At 43.3% G+C, this 20,075-nt stretch overlaps 1 protein-coding gene across 1 annotated transcript; it reads left to right on the top strand.

The window, feature by feature from the left end:
* The first annotated feature begins 654 nt into the window (after positions 1 to 654).
* LOC100843230 (wall-associated receptor kinase 2) lies at positions 655 to 12,789 on the top strand. Its single transcript, XM_003581011.4, has 4 exons — positions 655 to 1,363; positions 10,609 to 10,880; positions 11,209 to 11,373; positions 11,529 to 12,789. Exons 1-4 carry the CDS (start codon positions 699 to 701, stop codon positions 12,551 to 12,553), a joined length of 2,127 nt encoding a protein of 708 aa, XP_003581059.1. The 5' UTR covers positions 655 to 698; the 3' UTR covers positions 12,554 to 12,789.
* Positions 12,790 to 20,075: the final 7,286 nt, after the last annotated feature.

Raw genomic sequence — 20,075 nt, forward strand, 5'->3', positions numbered from 1 at the left:
GTCTGCATTCGCACACGCGGCAGTTGGCGTTCGGCAAAGTCCATGTTCACACCGATGCTCTTTGCCGAAGGGAATGAAGCCAAGCCGCCGGCAAAGGCAAATTTGCATAAGATGGCAAAGCTAGGTTCTCCCGTAGTGTCCAACGCTGATCCATCGATCCCTACAACACTGAAGTAATATATTCTCATCTCAAATTAATTGTTATCCAATCTGTCTGAACAACAAGTAGTATAAGTAGGTAGTTTTGAACACCGTGGGGAGTTATTCGATCGAATGTTCCAATAACAAACCGTAGATCTGCGCGCTCACGTCTATAGCTCTTAAAAAAGAACTACCTTTTAACACTTGGGGCAAGGAAGCGCGGATGTGTGGCTGTTTAAATAACTAATGTACCCACTCAGTCCACGTATAAGTGTATTTATGAGTTTTGTACTAAATCAAAGATATTAAATTTTGAGTAACTTTATTGAAAAATGTAGTATCACTACATCCATTTCGAAATGTAGTTTTATAATATCAATTTGATGGTGTTGCTACTTTTTTCAACAAAATTGGTCAAACCTAATTTTTTTACATAGGACGAAACCTCACACTTATCTGTGACAGAGCAGTAGTAGGTGCTAGTTTCTGGATCTACATATATATGAACCGTCGTATAGGAGGCCCGAGCCGTCACAACCATTTAATTAGCATTAGCCATGCCAGCGCTCCTCCGAGTTATCTGCTATGCGGCGCTGCTCGCCGCCGCTGTGTCCAGCGCGTCGCCTCCGCCACAGGCGGCGGGGCCGAACTGCCCTACCAAGTGCGGGGACGTAGACATCCTTTACCCATTCGGAATCGGCCCCGGGTGCTCACTGCCGGGCTTCAAACTCACGTGCGACACGACGACGAACCCTCCGAGCCTGCTCACGGGCAACGTCAAGGTAGTAAACATCACGCTGGAGACGGCGCAGATGGTCGCCTACACCTTCCTGACCTACACCTGCAGCTTCCCGGTCAGCAAAAACGAATCGATCCGGACGACCAAGGACATGGCGTTGAAACTCGATTCCCCACTAGTGCTCTCGCCGGCGGACAACGTGTTCACGGCCGTCGGATGCAGCTCCATCGCCGTGCTCCAAGGCCGGGGACGGGGCCGTGGTCGGAGTCGGCGCTACAACCGCTCCGAGTACCTCACTGGCTGCATCACGTCTTGCGGCAGTGTGAACGACACCGGGGAAGACGGCACGCCGTGCCGCGGACACGGCTGCTGCGAGGCGCCGCTAACGCCCGGTCTCAGCCAAGTTAGTTTGACCTGGAACAAAGGCTTCCGTCGGGTGACAGACAACTGGTGCCAATACGCCTTCATAGCCGCCAAAGGCTGGTACGTGCTCCTTCTTCACCAGGTGGCCATTATAAACTTTTCTGTTTTCATTTCATCTCCGCTTCTTTCCTCGTAATATTATCAATTCTAAGATGGAATATAATCATTTCGACACAAAATTAAAATTTATTCAAGCTAAGTGTTCAAAAATAGCATTTTATTCCTCGCTAAAAAAGAGCATTTTATTGTTGGAGGACAACCTTGATTGTGGGGGCCTAATTGAATATATTAAAAAGGTTAGTAGTGCACGTATACCTAAATAGGATAGTTTAAAAATCAGGTATGCCAATTATTGTGAATTATTTATCAGAAATATAAGACAAAATAATTTTGCTCATCCCAACACGTGATGGACGGTTGATATAGTACATTGTGTTGGACCCATGTCCAATAGAAGATTAATGTGGTTCGATGTTCATCTATAGGTATACAGGATGTTTTTTTTCTGTGAAAAGGTCCACCGATCTATTAATAATCATCAATAGTAGTATACAAACATAGGTTAAATTGCTCGTAGGTGATGTGCATCTCGCCCAAAAATACTTTTAAGTCTAACTCATGTGCAGCTGACACACAGAAAACTCAAATGCATATTAAGATCGAGTCTTGATGTACAACTCCCACACACAAAAAAGCTCAATTGCATATTAGGAAAGAGGTGACGAACCCTTATTTCAGTTAAAATTATGTGCCATGGTTCACCCTGACTTGTTACACTATCACAAGGTTTACATCATTTAAGAATATTGCACGGTTATAACTGGTAATTGGTCCGACCCATGTAAGGGCGAAAACGGATCGAATTCGGTCGGATATATAGTACCCATACCATATCATATTCCGTATTTTTTTATCAGATTCGGAAACGATACGGATGCGGAAATGATTTTTTATCAGATTCGGAAATGATACGGATGCGGAAACAAATATGGTACGGTAGCAAAGCATTGACCGGAAACGGATAATGATGGGCGGATATATAATACGTACATAGTAGTTGTAATTAATAAGTTCATAATCATTTATTGTACCCAAACACAAACCATGGCTAATATCACAAACATACACACACTCATACTAATATGCACACACTGGAAATTCAAGCATCAGTGTAGTAGTATACACACCGGAAGTTGAAGCATAGATGCAAAAAGTAAAAAGGGTCAATATCCGACTTATGAGTGTCGGATTAGCCGATCGTAATTGTGGATAATTTGGTACCGCCAGATAAGGCCCTTACCATATTCTATATCATATCCGACCAGATAGTTATTTATTTTCACGTATCCTATATAGTCAGATTCGGTCGTAATTATCCTAACTAATATCACCCTTGTACCCTTCATGGGAACCATAATAAGATGCCAGCTCAGAAGGTTAAACATGCATGGAGTTTTTTTCTCCCTATCGGGTACACCTGATGCTTATCCCACCTGCACTAGGTTACTAAACCGTATAAAACTAACTTCGTGCTTGCTTCTCCATCGGAGTAAGCATCAAGCGTGTCATCTCATGGTTGTAAGTTCTCAGTGTGGTCTGTATGTTATTTCCCTACTTCCTACTCTTTTTGAGTAAAATACACCACACTAGTTCATGAACTCGGCAAAAGTGAACACTTTAGTCCACGAAATCGGAAAACGCACACTTAAACCGCTAAATTAGGACTAATGTGTCACTTTAGTCTAAAAACGGTTCGTCGAGGCTTAAATACGCCACGTGGCCACCACGTCAGCTTCGTCCAAGCCCGCGGGAAGCTACTCGGTTTTTTCAGGATTTTTTTTGCAAAATCAGCATGCCCGGCTGCTCGCGAGGGGCAAAGCGGCCGCGTCCAGACGGGGATCTTTGGGCCCTGAGAACCGTGTCGTTGCAGCCGCCGCCTCGCCTAAGGTTGCTATCAAGCGCACAATGCTTAATTTTGATGAGAGGACGCCGGTGAAGGGGTCACCGAAGCTGACGTGGCGGAATTAAGCCTCGCCGAACCGTTTTTGGACTAAAGTGACACAGTAGTCCCAATTTAGGGATTTAAGTGTGCGTTTTCCGAATTCGTGGACTAAAATGTTCACTTTTTCGAGTTCATGGACTCATGATGTATTTTACTCATTCTTTTTTACGGCACAAGGAAGATGACATGAAAACCAACAAAACATTGCGGTTTAGTAAGCTGAGACATGTCAGAAAGCATGTCAGGTACAGCGGGTAGGGAGAAAAAACCTGACATATTTATGTTTCCGAGTTGGCAACACGGTCAGGCCTGACCAAAATTTTAAATAAGCTAAACCTCAACTAAATATAGAAGTATATATGTGGTCAGAGGCTGAAGGTTTCAACCACCTTTTTAAAAAAGAAAATATAAAACTTTATACTTATATTCCAATATCTCAGGAACTTAAAGTGCGCGGATGAGCAGGCTACTCGATGAAAACTATTTTTCCAAAAACTCGAGCACGCGCGTGCTACCCATAGGGGGACAAGCACGTGCTATGAATTAGTTTTCGATTTGTTTAAACTCTAGAAAAAAATGTAGGCGCAATTTTGATGCCACGTCCTTTTGTATTTACTCTTATTCTATTGAAGCCTAGCAATTATATAGAAGTTACCTCTTAGGGTGGCTATATGCTAATGTATTCCTTGAAATCTGAGATTTAAGTTCTTAGACCAAGGGTCCTAATTTTCACAATTTTGGTTGGATAGTTGTTTTCTACTCCCTCTGTCCCATATTATCTGATTAAAATTTGTTCAAATATGGATGTATTCATGACTAAAAAGCGTCTAAATACTTGTAATAAAGAGTCACTTAATATGGGAGGAAGTATAATTTTTAAAAGTTTTATTTCATTGATCACCATGTTTACCACATGGAATGATTTTTGGAAATTGAAATTGTGTACATGTTGATCTAGTTCTGTTTCTTCGTGAGTGCAGCATTTAACCGCTTTGCTTTTTATGAACCAAAGTGTTATTTTCCATATATACCGCGGCGTATTCAGATTTGGACCGCTGTCATACACCTGATGATCGACAACCCTCCTCGTCACCTATATTTTGCTAAAACAAAGAAAGAGATCACGGACGGGAAAATAAAAAATACTTCCTCCGTTTTATAATTCTTGCATGTCTCAAATTTGCCCAAAAAAGAATGTATCTATTTTAAAAAACGTGAAGATACATATAATATTTCGACAAGAATTATGAAACGGAGTAACTATCGTAGAGAAAATAGGACGGAGAGGCGGTAGAGGTTGGTTCCGTGTGATCACGCAAAATCAGTGTAAGTACTGTCTGATGTGATGTCCAGGAGGTGTAACATATACGTAATCGTCATCAGCCATCCACCAACTTTATTCAGGTCTCGACATCAGCCATCCACCAACCAGAGAAGAACTAGCAACCTGAGTTCCTATATAAAAATATGAGTAGCATTAGCACGGGACAAGGACACTGCAAGGAACAAATGCAGCTAGTACATATACACTTTTTGATGGTCTGAAACTCTGAATATTTATGCACGTTACTATAAAACACTACTTTACTTACAGGTAAAGACAGGCAAAATAGGACACTCTCTCAAACAGAGTTTGTCTATGGTTATAAAACATTGTTTATATACCGGTAATTTGGACGAGACTCTGAAGTTAAACTAACTTCCACCTAAATCTTAATGCTAGACTAGTTCACAACTTGGATACTGTGCCTTGAATTGCAAGTTTTCCACGAAGCTAGCTCCACCCAAAGTCTTGGCCAACCAATACTGAGCTGCCGCAAGGCTTCCTCTCGTGGGTGGAGCTTATATGTCATACTCCAAGACGTTTATGAATTTATTAGAGAGTGCCCAACTCTAAAGGACTGCGACATTTCACAGTGAAACTCGTCCATGTGTGTGTTCTTCCAAAGATGCTTTGCAGCACAACATGTCTGTTTTGAAAAAACACTGAGAACTTATTAAGATAAACATCAACTTGCCATGCAGATTATGAGAGTATTGTTAAGATTAATCTTGATTATGAGTCCTATTAGAGTTAGGACAACGAAGAGTAGCAATTAGTGTCCGCATGTGTTTCAGTCCTGGTTGATTTAGGTATTGCTTGGATGTGTGTGTCCCCGAGTAGTAGTCTTTAGGTGCGTTTAGGTGCTTGCTGTGTACAAACGTGAGTTTGTGTTCGAGTAGGTTTAGGTGTTCCGGCTGTGCGTGTGCACACACACACGCGCGAGGGTAGCTTGTAATCAGGTCGTGGATTTGTGAGAAAGAAATAAAGACAAAAATAGAGAGCACGATACGCGTCCTTGGTCAAATAATTGTGTGATCGTTTATGCGTGTGCGTCTTCATGTTTTTATCTTTGGGCAAACCCAACATTTGGTATCAGAGCCAGGTCCAAGATTTGAAGACGCGCTTGCCCCGGGGTGACGATGTGCTAGTGCCTCGGGGCGGGCATCGATGGCGGAGCGGCGTCCCTGGATCAGGGTGGCGATCTGCGGTTGTGCAATGGAGTAGCGTGGAGTGGATTGGATCGAGTTATCATCGAGGTGGGCCGATCTTCCAATAACGGGAGATCATAATACTGATCGCCGGAAAGTACTCGGCATCAGGGCAAACTGTTGTCGGCAAGCTCGTGAGGAGTTATGTGTTTTAGCGTCAGCATCCGTGAATCGTGGTTGTGTCCAAGTGCTCGTCGGTGTGAGGCTCTGTTGTAGCGGAAGTGCGTCACGGTCAAAGGTTGTCTGGTATGGTCTGTCATCGGAGCAAGAGATCGACGTACGTGCAGATGAGGTGGCATGTGGTCATCTGCGTGTCTCCGCGAGAAGATCAAGCTTGGCGTGTAGTGGGATCATGACCAGTTTAGTTGAGTTCCTGCGTGAGATTAATGGTGTGTGTAATCTACACGTAGCGCGCGAGATGTGTCCGCGTGGGCTGGTAGTCCGGATCATGGGTTGAGTTGAGTCGACGAGTGGTGAATCTGAAGAGAGAGCGAAAAGCAGGGAAAACATGGAAGACACCAACTTTAAGATTAGGGGAAGAATGTTAAGATCAATCTTGATTATGAGTCCTATTAGAGTTAGGACAATGAGGAGGAGCAATTAGTGTCCGCATGTGTTTCAGTCCTAGTTGATTTAGGTATTGCTTGGACGTGTGTGTCCCCGAGCAGTAGTAGTCTTTAGGTGCTTGCGTTTACAAACGTGAGTTTGTGTTCGAGTAGGTTTAGGTGTTCCGGCTGTGCGTGTGTGTATACACACACACCCGAGGGCCGTAGCTTGTAATCAAGTCGTGGATTTGTGAGAAAAAAATAAAGAGAAAAATAGAAGACACGATACGCGTACTTGTCAAATAATTGTGTGATCGTTTTTGCGTGTGCGTCTTCATGTCTTGATCTTTGGACAAATCTAACAATTATTGCATCCTCAAGGAGTGGTATTTTTCACAAAAGAAAGATATAAGTATCAGTTGACCAACAACTTGCCTCGCACTTCTACTTCATAGGATCTCTGATCAAATAGCGTGGGTTGCCACTCGGTATAAATCATATTGTCGGTCTCACATACCCATCCACTTCGATGCATTTGTTTATAAACCCTCGTAAAAGGATCTGCAATAATTTTACATATTTGGATATAAGGCGCAATCGGTGCAAAAATCTCGAAGTAGGAATCAAACGGTGAGATAGTTCAAAGCTGGGGCTTGTACAAGTAAAAACATCCACACTCATAATCCAATGCCAATAGCCACAGAATTTCTCGTTTTTCCAACATACTGTAGTCTCCTCTTCACATGCAACGATGACTTCATATTATCCTTGGAACTATTCACCTTAGACAATCAATGTTCATTGCATAGCCGGTACGGCCGTACGGGTTTTTCAAACACATGCATGTCATCAGGAGATAATGAAGCAAACCTGCTCCAACTACCATGTTGTCGACTGATTTGAGTTCTCCTTCCATTGTTGACCTCATTAAGATGGTACTAAACACATATGCACTTTTGGTCTTACTCTCGTCAACATCAGATTTCCAGTTTCATTCACTTTAACCTTCTAGTACCCTTGGATACTCGGTCTAGTGAATACAATAACTCGTATTGCATTTTAGATAGTGCATCACTCTCTCAAGAGAATGCCAATGATCAACTCCCATATTTGAAACAAATCGTCTCAGTTTTCTCACAACAAATGAGATATCAGACCTCATGGCACTAACTAAATACATAAGCGAGCCAAAGATTTGAGAGTATATCAATTATTCTCTAGCAATCTTTCGATTCTTTCGAAGCAGCACACTAAGATCATATGGTGTTGAAGAAGATTTGCAGTCGATCTAACCAAAGCAACTCAAGACCTAAATAACATAGTGATGAAATGGGATAATCCCACCATGATCGTCTCTCAACAGGTTGACGTTCAACACAACTTCAGCAACTCCTAGATCTTTCATCTCAAAGCAACGGGATAAGAAATGCCTGACTCCTCGATCACACTAAGGTTGGTCTCGTAGATCAGTATGCCATCAACAAACAAAGGATAACTCCCTTGTCAGCTTCGTTTACAACAAAGCCTGCGGTAGTTAAAGTCATTTCGAACTTCTCATGCCATTGCTTAGATACCTGCTTAAGACCCTGCAAAGATTTTAACAACTCGCCCATCCTTTCCTGTTCTAGCGGTTCCATGTACATTTCATCGTTGAATTCTCCCTATAGAAAAGTTGTCTCAACGTCCATTTGATAAATGAGAAGACTGTGTGAGCACTACTGCAGAACAGGCGACCAATGACAGTTCAAAATCGCCCTTAGTGGTGGTTGTCGAAACTGCCACCGGAGAGCTCCTGGACCACTGCTTGCAGCCTCCCCCTCCCATTTGTGCCAACCCTCCGCTAGCGCCCTTGATGCACGGCATCAACGCGGAGGAGAACTAGACCATGTGGATATCATGGGAGTCCACGCGTGCAGTCTCATGTTTACTTACATGGAGCTCGCGTGGGGCCATGGAGCGTCCGTGGAGGAGTCTCCTCCGACTTCGAGCTAGTTCGCTGGCGACGCTGCGGCCTAGTTGAATTTATTTTGCTTTAGAATTAAATATTAGATCGAATGTTTTATGAACTTTGATCAAATTACTATAATATGTCATTGCGAACTTGTTTTTTTTTTCGAATTTGTGTGGTAATCTTTAATGTTTCTATTCTGGCGGCTCCTGGCATGTGAACCGCCACTGGTACATCACTGGCTGTCCAGCAATTGGAGCCTCATCCTCCAGTGGTGGCTCAGTAAACGCAAACCGCCACTGACGGAGCTGCCGATGGGGTAGCCTCCAATGGCGGTCAAAGTTTTGAAAAGCCAGAAACGACACTGGAGGTGAACCCATTATTGATTGTTATGTTAGGTTTGCTCAAAGATCAGTCACATGAAGACGCACACGATCGAAAATTTATTTAGCCAGAGGCACCTGTCGTGTTTCTTTTTTTCTTTATTTTTCAAAACCCACAACCTTACAAGCTTATCCTTACAACCTGCAGCCATCGATGTGTACATATACACATCCTCTCCTAGCTACAAACCTACACGGACTATAGTTTCATGCAAACTCCTACACGGACTCAAACTAAGCTAGCACTACTAGTTAAGTAATAATTCCCTGATACAAACTCTTGTAGCACTCGGACTGACCTACCTTGATTAAGGAAAAATTATTTTCAACAATCTCCCCCTAATCTTTACTTGCTGTCTCCTCATGCTCCCCTTGAACTTGACTCTCCGCAGCTTCACGACTCGTCGACTACACTCAACGTATGATCCAGACTCCCGGTCACGCTAGCTTTCGTATGGACTACACCATCCACACCTAGCCCAATAAGTGCTAGCTAAACCCATAGCTCCACGTAGAGACATGTCCTCATTGAAAAGACTCACCTTCACTGGTTACCACCCCACTATACGCTTGAGCTTCTGTCTTCTCGCTGAGACACACAGATGACACCCGCCACCTTGTCTGCACGCACGTCTTCGCCCTCAGTGATACACCTCACCGGACAGCCCTTCGACTGTGACGCACTTCCCCTGCAACATAGTCTCACACCGACGAGCACTTGGACACCACCATGACACACAGACGCTGACATGGACGTACATACACAGCTTGACCCAATGTCGAGTACTTTCCGACGATCAGGATGATCTCCCGTTACTAGAAGATCAGTCCACTACGAAGATAGTCCTATCTGATCTGTACAACCACCGATTGCCCGATCCGATCCGCTGAACACCTCTTTGCGCACCGATTGACCGCTCTTACCCGCGGACGCCGTTCCGCCACCGTTGCCCGCCCCGAGGCGCTAGCACATCGCCTCCCCAGGGCAAGCACGTATTCAAATCATTGACCTCGCTCTGATACCAAATGTTAGGTTTGCCCAAAGATCAGTCACATGAAGACGCACACAATCGGGAATTATTTGACCAGAGGCACCTGTCGTGCCTCTCTTTTTCTTTATTTCTCAAAACCCACAACCTTACAAGCTTATCCTTACAAGCTGCAGCCATCCATGCGTATATATACACATCCTCTCCTAGCTACAAACCTACACGGACTAGGACTCAAACTAAACTAGCACTACTAGTTAAGTACTAACTCCCTAATACTAACTCTTGTAGCACTCGGACTGACCTACCTTGATTAAGGAAAGATTATTTCCAACATGTTAGCCTGGCTGCCACTCAAGGATGGCAAAGGGATTTGCCTGGAGTCCCCGTTCGTCTTTTAGTGACGGATATCCATTTGGCTAGCGGAAACCGCCACTGGAAGGGGGGCGGAAGAGGCCCATTCTATAGTAGTAGAGGCAGCAAATGGGAAGCAGCAGTGCCCTAATGGTGGTCAGTCTGGCCACATCTGAATAGTGGCGGCTGGATCTCGTGGCTTTGAATAATGATGATAAAGCAAACGATCTAGCAATTTTCTTTAATATACACAATACTGCCCTGGAGTATCATATTAGCACCTTTCATGAATATACACAATATCATATTGCCCTGGAGTACAACAATATGTAGAGAACCAGCCATGCAAGGCGGGGGTAGCTCTGGTGGCTATAATTTCATACAAGCTGTTATGTTATATGTCCCTATGTTATATGTATTCTAGTGTCATCATACACTATTGCATATGATATATGTATGCAATACACACACACACACACACACACATATATATATATAAAAGAACGATTACCATAGTGTTAACCCAGATTGTTTATTCAATCTATCATGCAGGTACAAGTACAGCAAGAAAGATCTCATTGGAAATAAGACTTTGGCCGACAGACTTGGACCAAGCAATGTCATCCCAGTTGTTCTTGACTGGGCAATCAGGAATGGGAGCTGCCCATCGACACCGTCAGGTGGCGACATGGAAAGTGTTCCCTATGGCGCTTGCATTAGCACCCACAGCAACTGTGTTAATGCCAGCAGCGGTACATTGGGTTATTTCTGCAACTGTTCCCGAGGATATGCCGGAAACCCCTACATTCTAAACGGATGCACAAGTTTGTATACTTCACAACACCCTTTATATTTTCTTTTGAGAGGGAAGTAGTTCTATTTTATAGTCTTCAATATCAAATTTATTTTCAATATTTTAATGCATGGTTCAAATACCATGGCAGCCTGTAGGGAAAGATTTGGGATCTCCGGATTTTTTGGGCTCATGGGATGACCTTACCGAAAACCCTTACAATAATATGCAATAATAAAACTATTTTGTAGTTTTATTATGCACCCTTACAGAAAAAAATACAAGTGATTAGTTCTAGTCTTTGCTTCTAAATTCTAATTAGTCACTAAATAATATGCAATTTTCCATACATTTTTCAGATATTAATGAATGTGAACGCAAGGATCTATTTCCTTGTAGTGGCGGTACATGCCTCGATGAAATAGGTGATTATGAATGTAGATGCCACTTTGGACGAAGAGGTGACGGTAAGAGTCCCAATGGATGTGAAGCAATAATCTCAACGACTGCAGTAGCAGTGATAGGTGAGGCTTTTTTATATGCTTTACTTTATTAATGTTCTAAAGACATGCACACCCACCCTGGTAACAACCAGCAATAGACAGAATATTTCAATCACATGATTAAATTAATATTCTTTGTTGTCCTGTATGAAAATGAATGATTTCTATGTCCGCAGGTACAATCAGTGCCATGGCATTATTGGCGGTGCTAGTAATATTCTTACATACGAAGCGTGAGAAAAGAAAGCTGAGAGATCATTTCAACAAGAACGGAGGGCAGTTATTAAAAAGCATCAAGATCGAGATTTTCACAAAGGAGAAGTTAGACCATGTCACAGAGAACTACCGTTACATAGTTGGCAAAGGTGCTTTCGGCGAGGTCTACAAGGGAACCATCGGTGACAATGCACGTGTTGCCGTAAAACGGTCCATCGCCATCAACGAGGACCGCCAGAAGGACTTTGCGAATGAGATCACGATCCAGTCGAAGATCAGCCACCGAAACCTGGTTCAGCTGTTGGGCTGCTGCCTGGAGACGAAGGTGCCCATGCTAGTCTACGAGTTTGTCCCCCGTGGGAGCCTTTATGATGTGCTCCACCGCAAAAGGGACGCTCTCCCGCTGCAAACACGCCTCGACATCGCCATTAACTCCGCGGACGCACTCGCGTACATGCACTCGCAGGCGAGCGAGAATGTAGTCCTGCATGGCGATGTGAAGTCCGGCAACATCCTTCTCGACGACGAGTTTGTGCCCAAGGTCTCGGACTTCGGGACGTCTCGGCTCATGTCCATCGACAAAGATCACACCAACTGGGTGATTGGGGATAGCAGCTATATCGACCCAGTGTACATGAAGACCGGACTTCTCACGGAGAAGAGCGACGTCTATAGCTTTGGGATCGTGCTCCTAGAGATCATCACACGGAAAAAGGCCAGGTATGATGGAAACAATAGCCTTCCGATAAACTATGTCAAGGCTTCCATGGATTGGAAGACAAAGGAGATGTATGATGCAGAGATTGTTGCGTCCGGTTTGGAGGAGGACGTGAAGTGCCTTGAGGAAGTTGGTCTCGTTGCTATTCAGTGTCTTGCGGATGAAGTGAATGAAAGGCCTACTATGACTGAAGTCGGGGAGAAACTGAAAATGTGCAAGTACCAGTGGTTGCAGAGCTATGGGCAGGCCAGAGGGATCTGTCCTTAGTATGTATCCTCATGGTGGTCTGTTGACCAAGACACCAAGTTGCATTCTATTGTCTGTGTGACCCATGGAACTATTCTACCAATGTTGCTACTGTAATTTAGTATTCATGACTTCTCGAATGTGATGTTAAGGCTATATATTGTGCTATGTTGCTCCAGTCGGTTGTAAATATTTCTTGTCACTTAGGCTGAGTTTGAGATTGAGGTGCATTATGATAATCTAGCTTTTTCAACAAATTTTTGCCTTTTTTTTTGGCTAACCAACTTTTGCATGTTTTCTTCTGTAGTTTTCCACACTAGCATAAAAGAAATTCAGATGCATGCCTTTCCACACATAATCTAGTGAGCGTTGCCGAAGTAAATTTAAGCAAGATAATGAATTTGCTTCAGATACATGTGTACAATTCATTTTGACGAAAGGTTATACAAACGGATCAGTTTTTGACTGAGCGCTTTTTTGGTACTTTTGTACTCCCAGACACTAAACATAGAGGTGGAAAGTACCAATAAATTGTCATCCTAGATTCTAATTCTATGCACTGCTGTTAATTTGAGCCCAACCATATATAGCTTAGATGTGAGATCTGTCATATGATCCTAGCTCATCACCGTATGTCTATCGCGACCTTGTCTCAGTCGGGGCAGCCGCATAAGCTCGTCTTCTCATCTTCGCTTGCAAATACAGGTGTCATTCCAATTCTTTAGGACCGAATTTGCGACTCCTTTTGGTGTATTCATTGAAGAAGAGGTTTTGCATCACACTTACAGCACATGTCACCATCGATCGGCGGAGCCAGCCTGATCCAGCAGCCCGGGTAAAACCTGTTAAGATAATTTAGCATGTGATCTAATTATTAGTTAATTAATAGTAAACTTGGAAGTTAATTAGCAACCGCCTCTTTTCTCTTTGTTTCTCACGGTTGAGACCAAACGGGCACTGGCGTCCCAATATTCCAAAATTTGGGACGTCTGTGCCCAAATATTGGGACGCCTGTGTCTCCTCCCCTTGTATATATATGAACACATTCAATGGAAAGAACACACATTCATTCATTTCACAACACGTTATCAGCCACGTTTGTCTCTCCAACAATAAAGAGCAAAAATCACAGAAGAGAAAGATGAGAAATGGCGATCTACGATATGCCCCTAGTTCTTGTGGCTCTCCTCGAGTTCTTTGGCCAAGATGCAAGACACAGGGGAACTTACCGTCGCCGCTCGGCTCGCCGCCGATGGATCCCACGCCGCCGCTGGACCCGCACGGGTGGCCTCCATGTCCGCCGTGGCCGCCGGTTCGCCGCCATGGAGACCCGTGCCGGCCCAAGTACGGCCGCTCCGACCACTGCACCGCCGGCCTCCCCAGACTACTCGCCGTCGATGGACTGGATCTTGACGGACACCGCGCCTCCGGCCGCCGACCCCGCTACAACGGCCGACGACGACACCGGTGAAGTGCTCGACGTCGTCCCCCCGGAGGCCCGGTGCCTTCTCTGCAAGTTCGCGACCGCCATGGCCGCCCACCGTGCCGGTCCGGTCGCCGGCGGTTGGGACCCGGCGGCCCTCGGTCTCTCCTCCTCCAACGGGGGGGGGGGGGGGGGGGCTCCCTCTAAGCGCGCCGGCAAGTGGCGGCGGGCTGCGCAGAAGAAGGCGGCGGCGGCGGCGGCGGGATGGGGCAGGGGAAACCCTAACCCTAACTGCCTCCCCCCCCTCACCCCCTTTATACCCAACCGCCCGACCCCCTTAGCCTTGACCTGGGCCGGCCGAAAGGCCGCCGAGGCCCAGGCCCACCCGCTGGAACCCCCCTGTGCGCGCGCCCTCCCCACTCGCAAAAGGACATTTTGCAAAAAAGCCCGAAGATTTTGGCTATTTGCGATTTGGTCCAAGTATCTAGTTAACAGTAGCAATATTAATACTTATAGGTTCCTAAACTTATATTTATTTAGATTCCAGTGATTTTATGTTGGATTCCTATTAAAAGACATGTTCCTATTTAAATGTCAATGTAAATACTGTTGAGTTCAATGTTTTTGTATAATATACATCCCCTATTACATGTGATATTTATGCATTTGCAATTGAGATCCTTATTTCTTGCATATTTGAGAGTTTGTTTCATCGATTAAGTCCCAAATGGCATCAAAATGCCCAAATTAGACTTGATTCAAGAAAAATCTCCATTCGTGATAAGCAAAAATTATCACTACGTGACTACCTCAATTTAATATATGCGAAACAAAAGGTATTATAGTCTTTCAATAACGGTAAAATGCTAAATGGCGTTGAATATTCCGTGGGAACATACACATTATTGAAACCAGCGAATTTTTCGCGTAGTGCTGAGAGGTCTACATAGTGTCGAATGTACACAATGACTACCTTCAATGCGCTCTTCCAATATTAAATTAAAAAATAACACAAGGTGCTACAGTGTTTCAATAATGGTTAAATGCTTAATGGCGTTGAATGTTCCGTGGGAACATACACCTTATTGAAAGCAGCAAATTTTTCGTGTAGAGCTGAGAGATCTACATCAATAATTGGTGATTATCTTCAAAGTGTTATTTGAGGTCTACACTATATGAATTTAACATTGATTAAATCTCATACATTTTTGAAATTTAATTACAACAATGACCACAACATTTTGGCTTTACCTACTAGTAATTGACAAAATCCAAGGTTTTTCAACCCCGTGTAGGACAAAATGACCGAGAAAGAGTTTGATGAACTCGCCCTCGACGGTCGAAACTATCCAACTTGGGCAATGGACATAAAAGTGGCCTTGCGTCACGCGGTCTTTCAGCGGCCATACAACCTCTTCAAGAGGGACAACTGCCCATCACAGATCTATACAAATATTGTTAGCATAATCTTGAGCATAATCTTGTGTTTGTAACGTGGAGTTGTAAGAGATTAAGTTAAGAGAAATAAAGAAAAGGAGGCACGACACGTGCCTCTAGCCAAATAAATTTTTGATCGTGTGGGTCTTCATGTGATTGATCTTTGGGCAAACCCAACATTTGGTATCAGAGCGAGGTCCAAGATTTGAAGACGCGCTTGCCCTGAGGTGGCGATGTGCTAGCGTCTCGGGGCAGGCAACGGTGGCAGAACTGCGTCCGCGGATAAGAGCGGGCAATCAGTGACGAAGCGGTGTCCGCGGATAAAAGCAGGAAATTGGCGGCCGTGCGAGGAGCGACATTCAACAGATCAAATAGGACTATCGTCACAGTGGATCGATCTCCTAGTAACGGGAGATCATCCTGATCGTCAGAAAGTACTCGACATCGGGTCAAGCTGCGTATGTACGTCCAGGTCAGCGTCTGTGAGTCGTGGTTGTGTCCAAGTGCTCGTCTGTGTGGGACTCTATTGCAGCAGAAGTGCGTCACGGTCGAAGGGCTGTCCGGTGAAGTATATCACAGAGGGCGAAGACGTGCGTGCAGACAAGGTGGCAGGTGGTCATCTGTGTGTCTCAGCGAGGAGATGAAGCTCAAGAGTATTGTGAGACGGCAACCATGTCCCCTGCATGAGACTATGTGAGTAGTCGCGTGTGGATGTTTTGCGCTAGGAGTGGACGGTGTTGCCACAGGGTGTTCGGTGTTGTGCACAAGGTTAACGTGACTGTGAGTCAAGATCATACGTTGAACTGAGTCGAGAAGTCGTAAAACTGCGGTGAGTCAAGATCAGGGAGAGCGCGAAAGACATGAGTCAAAATTAGAGAGAGATTGTTAGCATAATCTTGAGTACGAGTCCTAATAGGGTTGAGTGCTGGCCGTGCGTGAGTTTAAGATTGGAGTTACTAAAGTACCAGTTAGAGTTGGACTAGGACAAGTGTGTTCGAGTCCTAATCAGGTTTGGTTTGTGTGGTTCGTGCTAGCTAGCTACGTGCGTGTATATATACATGCACCAGGCCTACACATGCACCAGGCCTAGTGTTTGTAACGTGGAGTTGTAAGAGATTAAGTTAAAAGAAATAAAGAAAAGAAGGCATGACACGTGGCTCTGACAAATAAATTTTCGATCATGTACGTCTTCATGTGATTGATCTTTGGGCAAACCCAACAAATATAATGCCTTATACATTATAAGGAACCACATCCATGTTGATCTCAAATTAGAGTATTTTATGGAAGAAAATCCATACACACTATGGCTTGCCCTTAAAACTAGATATGAATGGCAGAACGTGCCTGAAGCCATACATGAATGGACTAAACTACGCCTACAAGATTTTAAATCTATTGGAGAGTTCAATCATGCCGTTCATAAAATTTGTTCAAAGTTGCAATTTTGCGAAAAGGAATTTTCTGAAGCGGAAAAGATTGAAAAAACCTTATCCACTATGGTTCCGGCCGATATGATCCTCCAGCAACAGTATCGTGCACGCCAATTCAATAGATATTCTGATCTTCCATGTTTTACTTCAAGCCAAAAAGCATGATGAACTTCTAATGAGCAATCATCACCAGCGTCCCGTAGGTGCTGCACCTTTGCCTACATGCCAATTTTCAGAAAAATAACAAGTTCAATGGGTCAGCTCAACGACCAAACAACTTCAAAGGCAAGCAAAAGGGCAACAAGAAAAACAGGCCACGTGTACCGGAAAAGGGGAAAGGTATTTTCAAGCCACAATATGATAAATCTAATGCCTGTCAGAAATGTGGGTGCTACAAGCATATTACAAAGAAGTGCCGTACCCCTTGTCATTTGGTAGATCTGTACCTCCAATCCGTAGGACGCAAGCGACCTGCTCATCAAACACCAAGATTTGAATCACACTTCAACCTCCAATACAACAATTTCAAGGAAGCCGGTTGTTCGCATGATATCAAGGAGGACCCAAGTAACAATCCGACAATCCCCGGGCATTTGAGGACCTAATGAGCACGGAGAACATGATCATTGAATTCACTTCAAATAACATGTTTGGAGACCTAAGCTAGTTTACCTATCTCCGAAATAGACATTATCTATATTTACGTCCCAAGTATTGTTGTAAATAAATTATAGTGACCGTTGTCACCTATATTGTAATATTACACTATTGTATCAGCATTTGGTACCTACATATTTGACATATGATTGTAAATTACGATATTGTATTATCACTTTAATACATAAATAAATTTGTATGTATTCTATATACTATTAAGGATTATATTAAAATTCTTCCTTTTTCCATATACAGTTTTCTACGGGAGTCAATCCAAAATGGACGAAGAACTTAGGGAAACAAAATATTTTCAAACTCTTACTAAAACGCAAGGGAATATTTTGACAATCGATGGACACAATACATTAGTTGTTGACTCTGGACGTGCCATCATCACTCTTCCTATGGGTACACAAGTAACAATCGAGGACGCTTTATTGTATCCCGATTCAACTTGTACTTAATAAGTTATAGAGATATCCGTCGAAATGGGATTCATATAGAAACCCACGATGACAATAATGAGGAATTTCTCCTTTTTACAAAAAGTAACGGATATGGCAAACAAATTCTTGAAAAAAATTCTTCTTTATCGTCTGGATTGTACTATACATACATAAAACATGTAGCCCATGTTGCGTATAAAATAATTTTTCAGAATGTCAATACATTTAGACTTGGCATGATCGCCTTGGTCACCCCGGTATCGGATGATACGGAAAATTATTAACAATTATGTTGGTCATAATCTCAATAACGCAAAATTCCCAGAATCTTCGGATTTTGTGTGCACTGCATGTGCACAAGGCAAGCTTATTTTAAGACCCTCTCATCTTAAAATACAAGCGGAACCACTCCAATTCCTTGAACAAATTTAAGGAGATATTTGTGGTCCTATCCAACCAATGTTTGGACCATTTAGGTATTTCATGGTTTTAATCGACGCATCTACAAGATAGTCTAATGTGTGTCTCCTTTTCACACGTAACCATGCATTCGCAAAAATAATGAGCCAAGTAATTAAACTAAAAGCTCATTATCCAGAACATCGAATTAAAACAATTCAAATGGACAATACAGCTGAATTCTCCTCACACGCCTTCAATGATTATTGCATGGTCTTAGGAATCGAAGTTCAGCACTTAATTAGTCCCATATGTCCACACACAAAATGATTTGGCCGAATCTTTAATTAAGAGAATTAAGTTTATTGCAAAACCTTTATTACAGAATTGTAATTTACCAACAACTTGTTGGGGTCATGCGGTTATCCATGCCGCTGATTTAATTCAACTGCGACCAACTGCATACAATAATTCTTCTCCCTTTCAGCTAGTACATTGAAATCCGCCAAGTATTTCCCATCTGCGAAAATTCGGTTGCACTACATACGTACTGATCTCACCACCACAACGTACACCAATGGGACCACATAGAAAATTGGGGATCTATGTGGGGCACAAATCACCGTCAATTATCAAGTACCTAGAACCTCTCACAAGGGTTCTATTCACTGCCCGGTACGCTGATTGTATTTTCATGATGATCATTTCCCCATATTAGGGGGAGAATTAAAGTACGAAAAACAAGAATGCCAAGAAATCAATTGGAATGTCCAAGACATTTCCGCCTCAGATCAACGTACTCAAGAAACTAAACAACAGGTTCAGAGAATTATAAATTTGCAATATATTGCAAACAATTTACCAGACACATTTGTTGATTACAAAGGTGTAACTAAGTCCTATAATCCTGCAAAGAACGTACACGAAAGAGTAGAGATACCTATAAAAACTAGTCGACCTCCTGTAACTACTGTTCAAAGGAAGAGGGGGAGAGGCACGACAACTAAAAAGGACCCAGCTTCCAGCAAGCAACAAAAGGAACAAACGAAGGAGCCGCGGCAAAGAAAACAGAAGAATAAACCATCTAAACCTCCTTCTACAACAACAAATGTGAGTCAACATATGATTGACCGAGATCAATTGGGTAATATACACCCAGCGGAAAACCAATATCCACAACCAGCTCAATAGTGCACTCAATTACTGATGCCGGGACATTGGAAAACCCGGACTTAACCGCAACGGGAAATCACGAACAGTCACCAAGGGTAAACGAAATTTCTACAAATTACTTAAACACTGGAGAAATATACAATAGAAAGACTACGTTTGTCCACACTTATTTCTCTGCTAAGATTGCAAACAACCTTCAAAATGATCATGATCCAAAGACCATGGCCGAGTTTGAAAAACGCTCCGACTGGTCTAAATGGAAGGATGCAATTCAAGCAGAAATAGCCTCGCTGAATAAAAGGAAGGTTTTTATAGAAGTAATACCTACACCTCCAAATGTTTTTCCAGTAGGATTCAAATGGGTTTTCGTTCGGAAAAGGAACGAAAACAATGAGGTGGTGAGATACAAAGCGAGACTAGTAGCACAAGGGTTCACGCAGAGACCCGGCATTGATTTCAATGAAACATATTCTCCGGTTATGAGCGAAATTACTTTCCGATATTTAATCTCATTGTCTGTTCAAAATCGTCTATCTATGTAGTTGATGGACGTCGTGACTGCATATCTTTATGGG

This window comes from Brachypodium distachyon, chromosome 5 (genome assembly GCF_000005505.3).
Source record: "Brachypodium distachyon strain Bd21 chromosome 5, Brachypodium_distachyon_v3.0, whole genome shotgun sequence".
NCBI lineage: Eukaryota > Viridiplantae > Streptophyta > Magnoliopsida > Poales > Poaceae > Brachypodium > Brachypodium distachyon.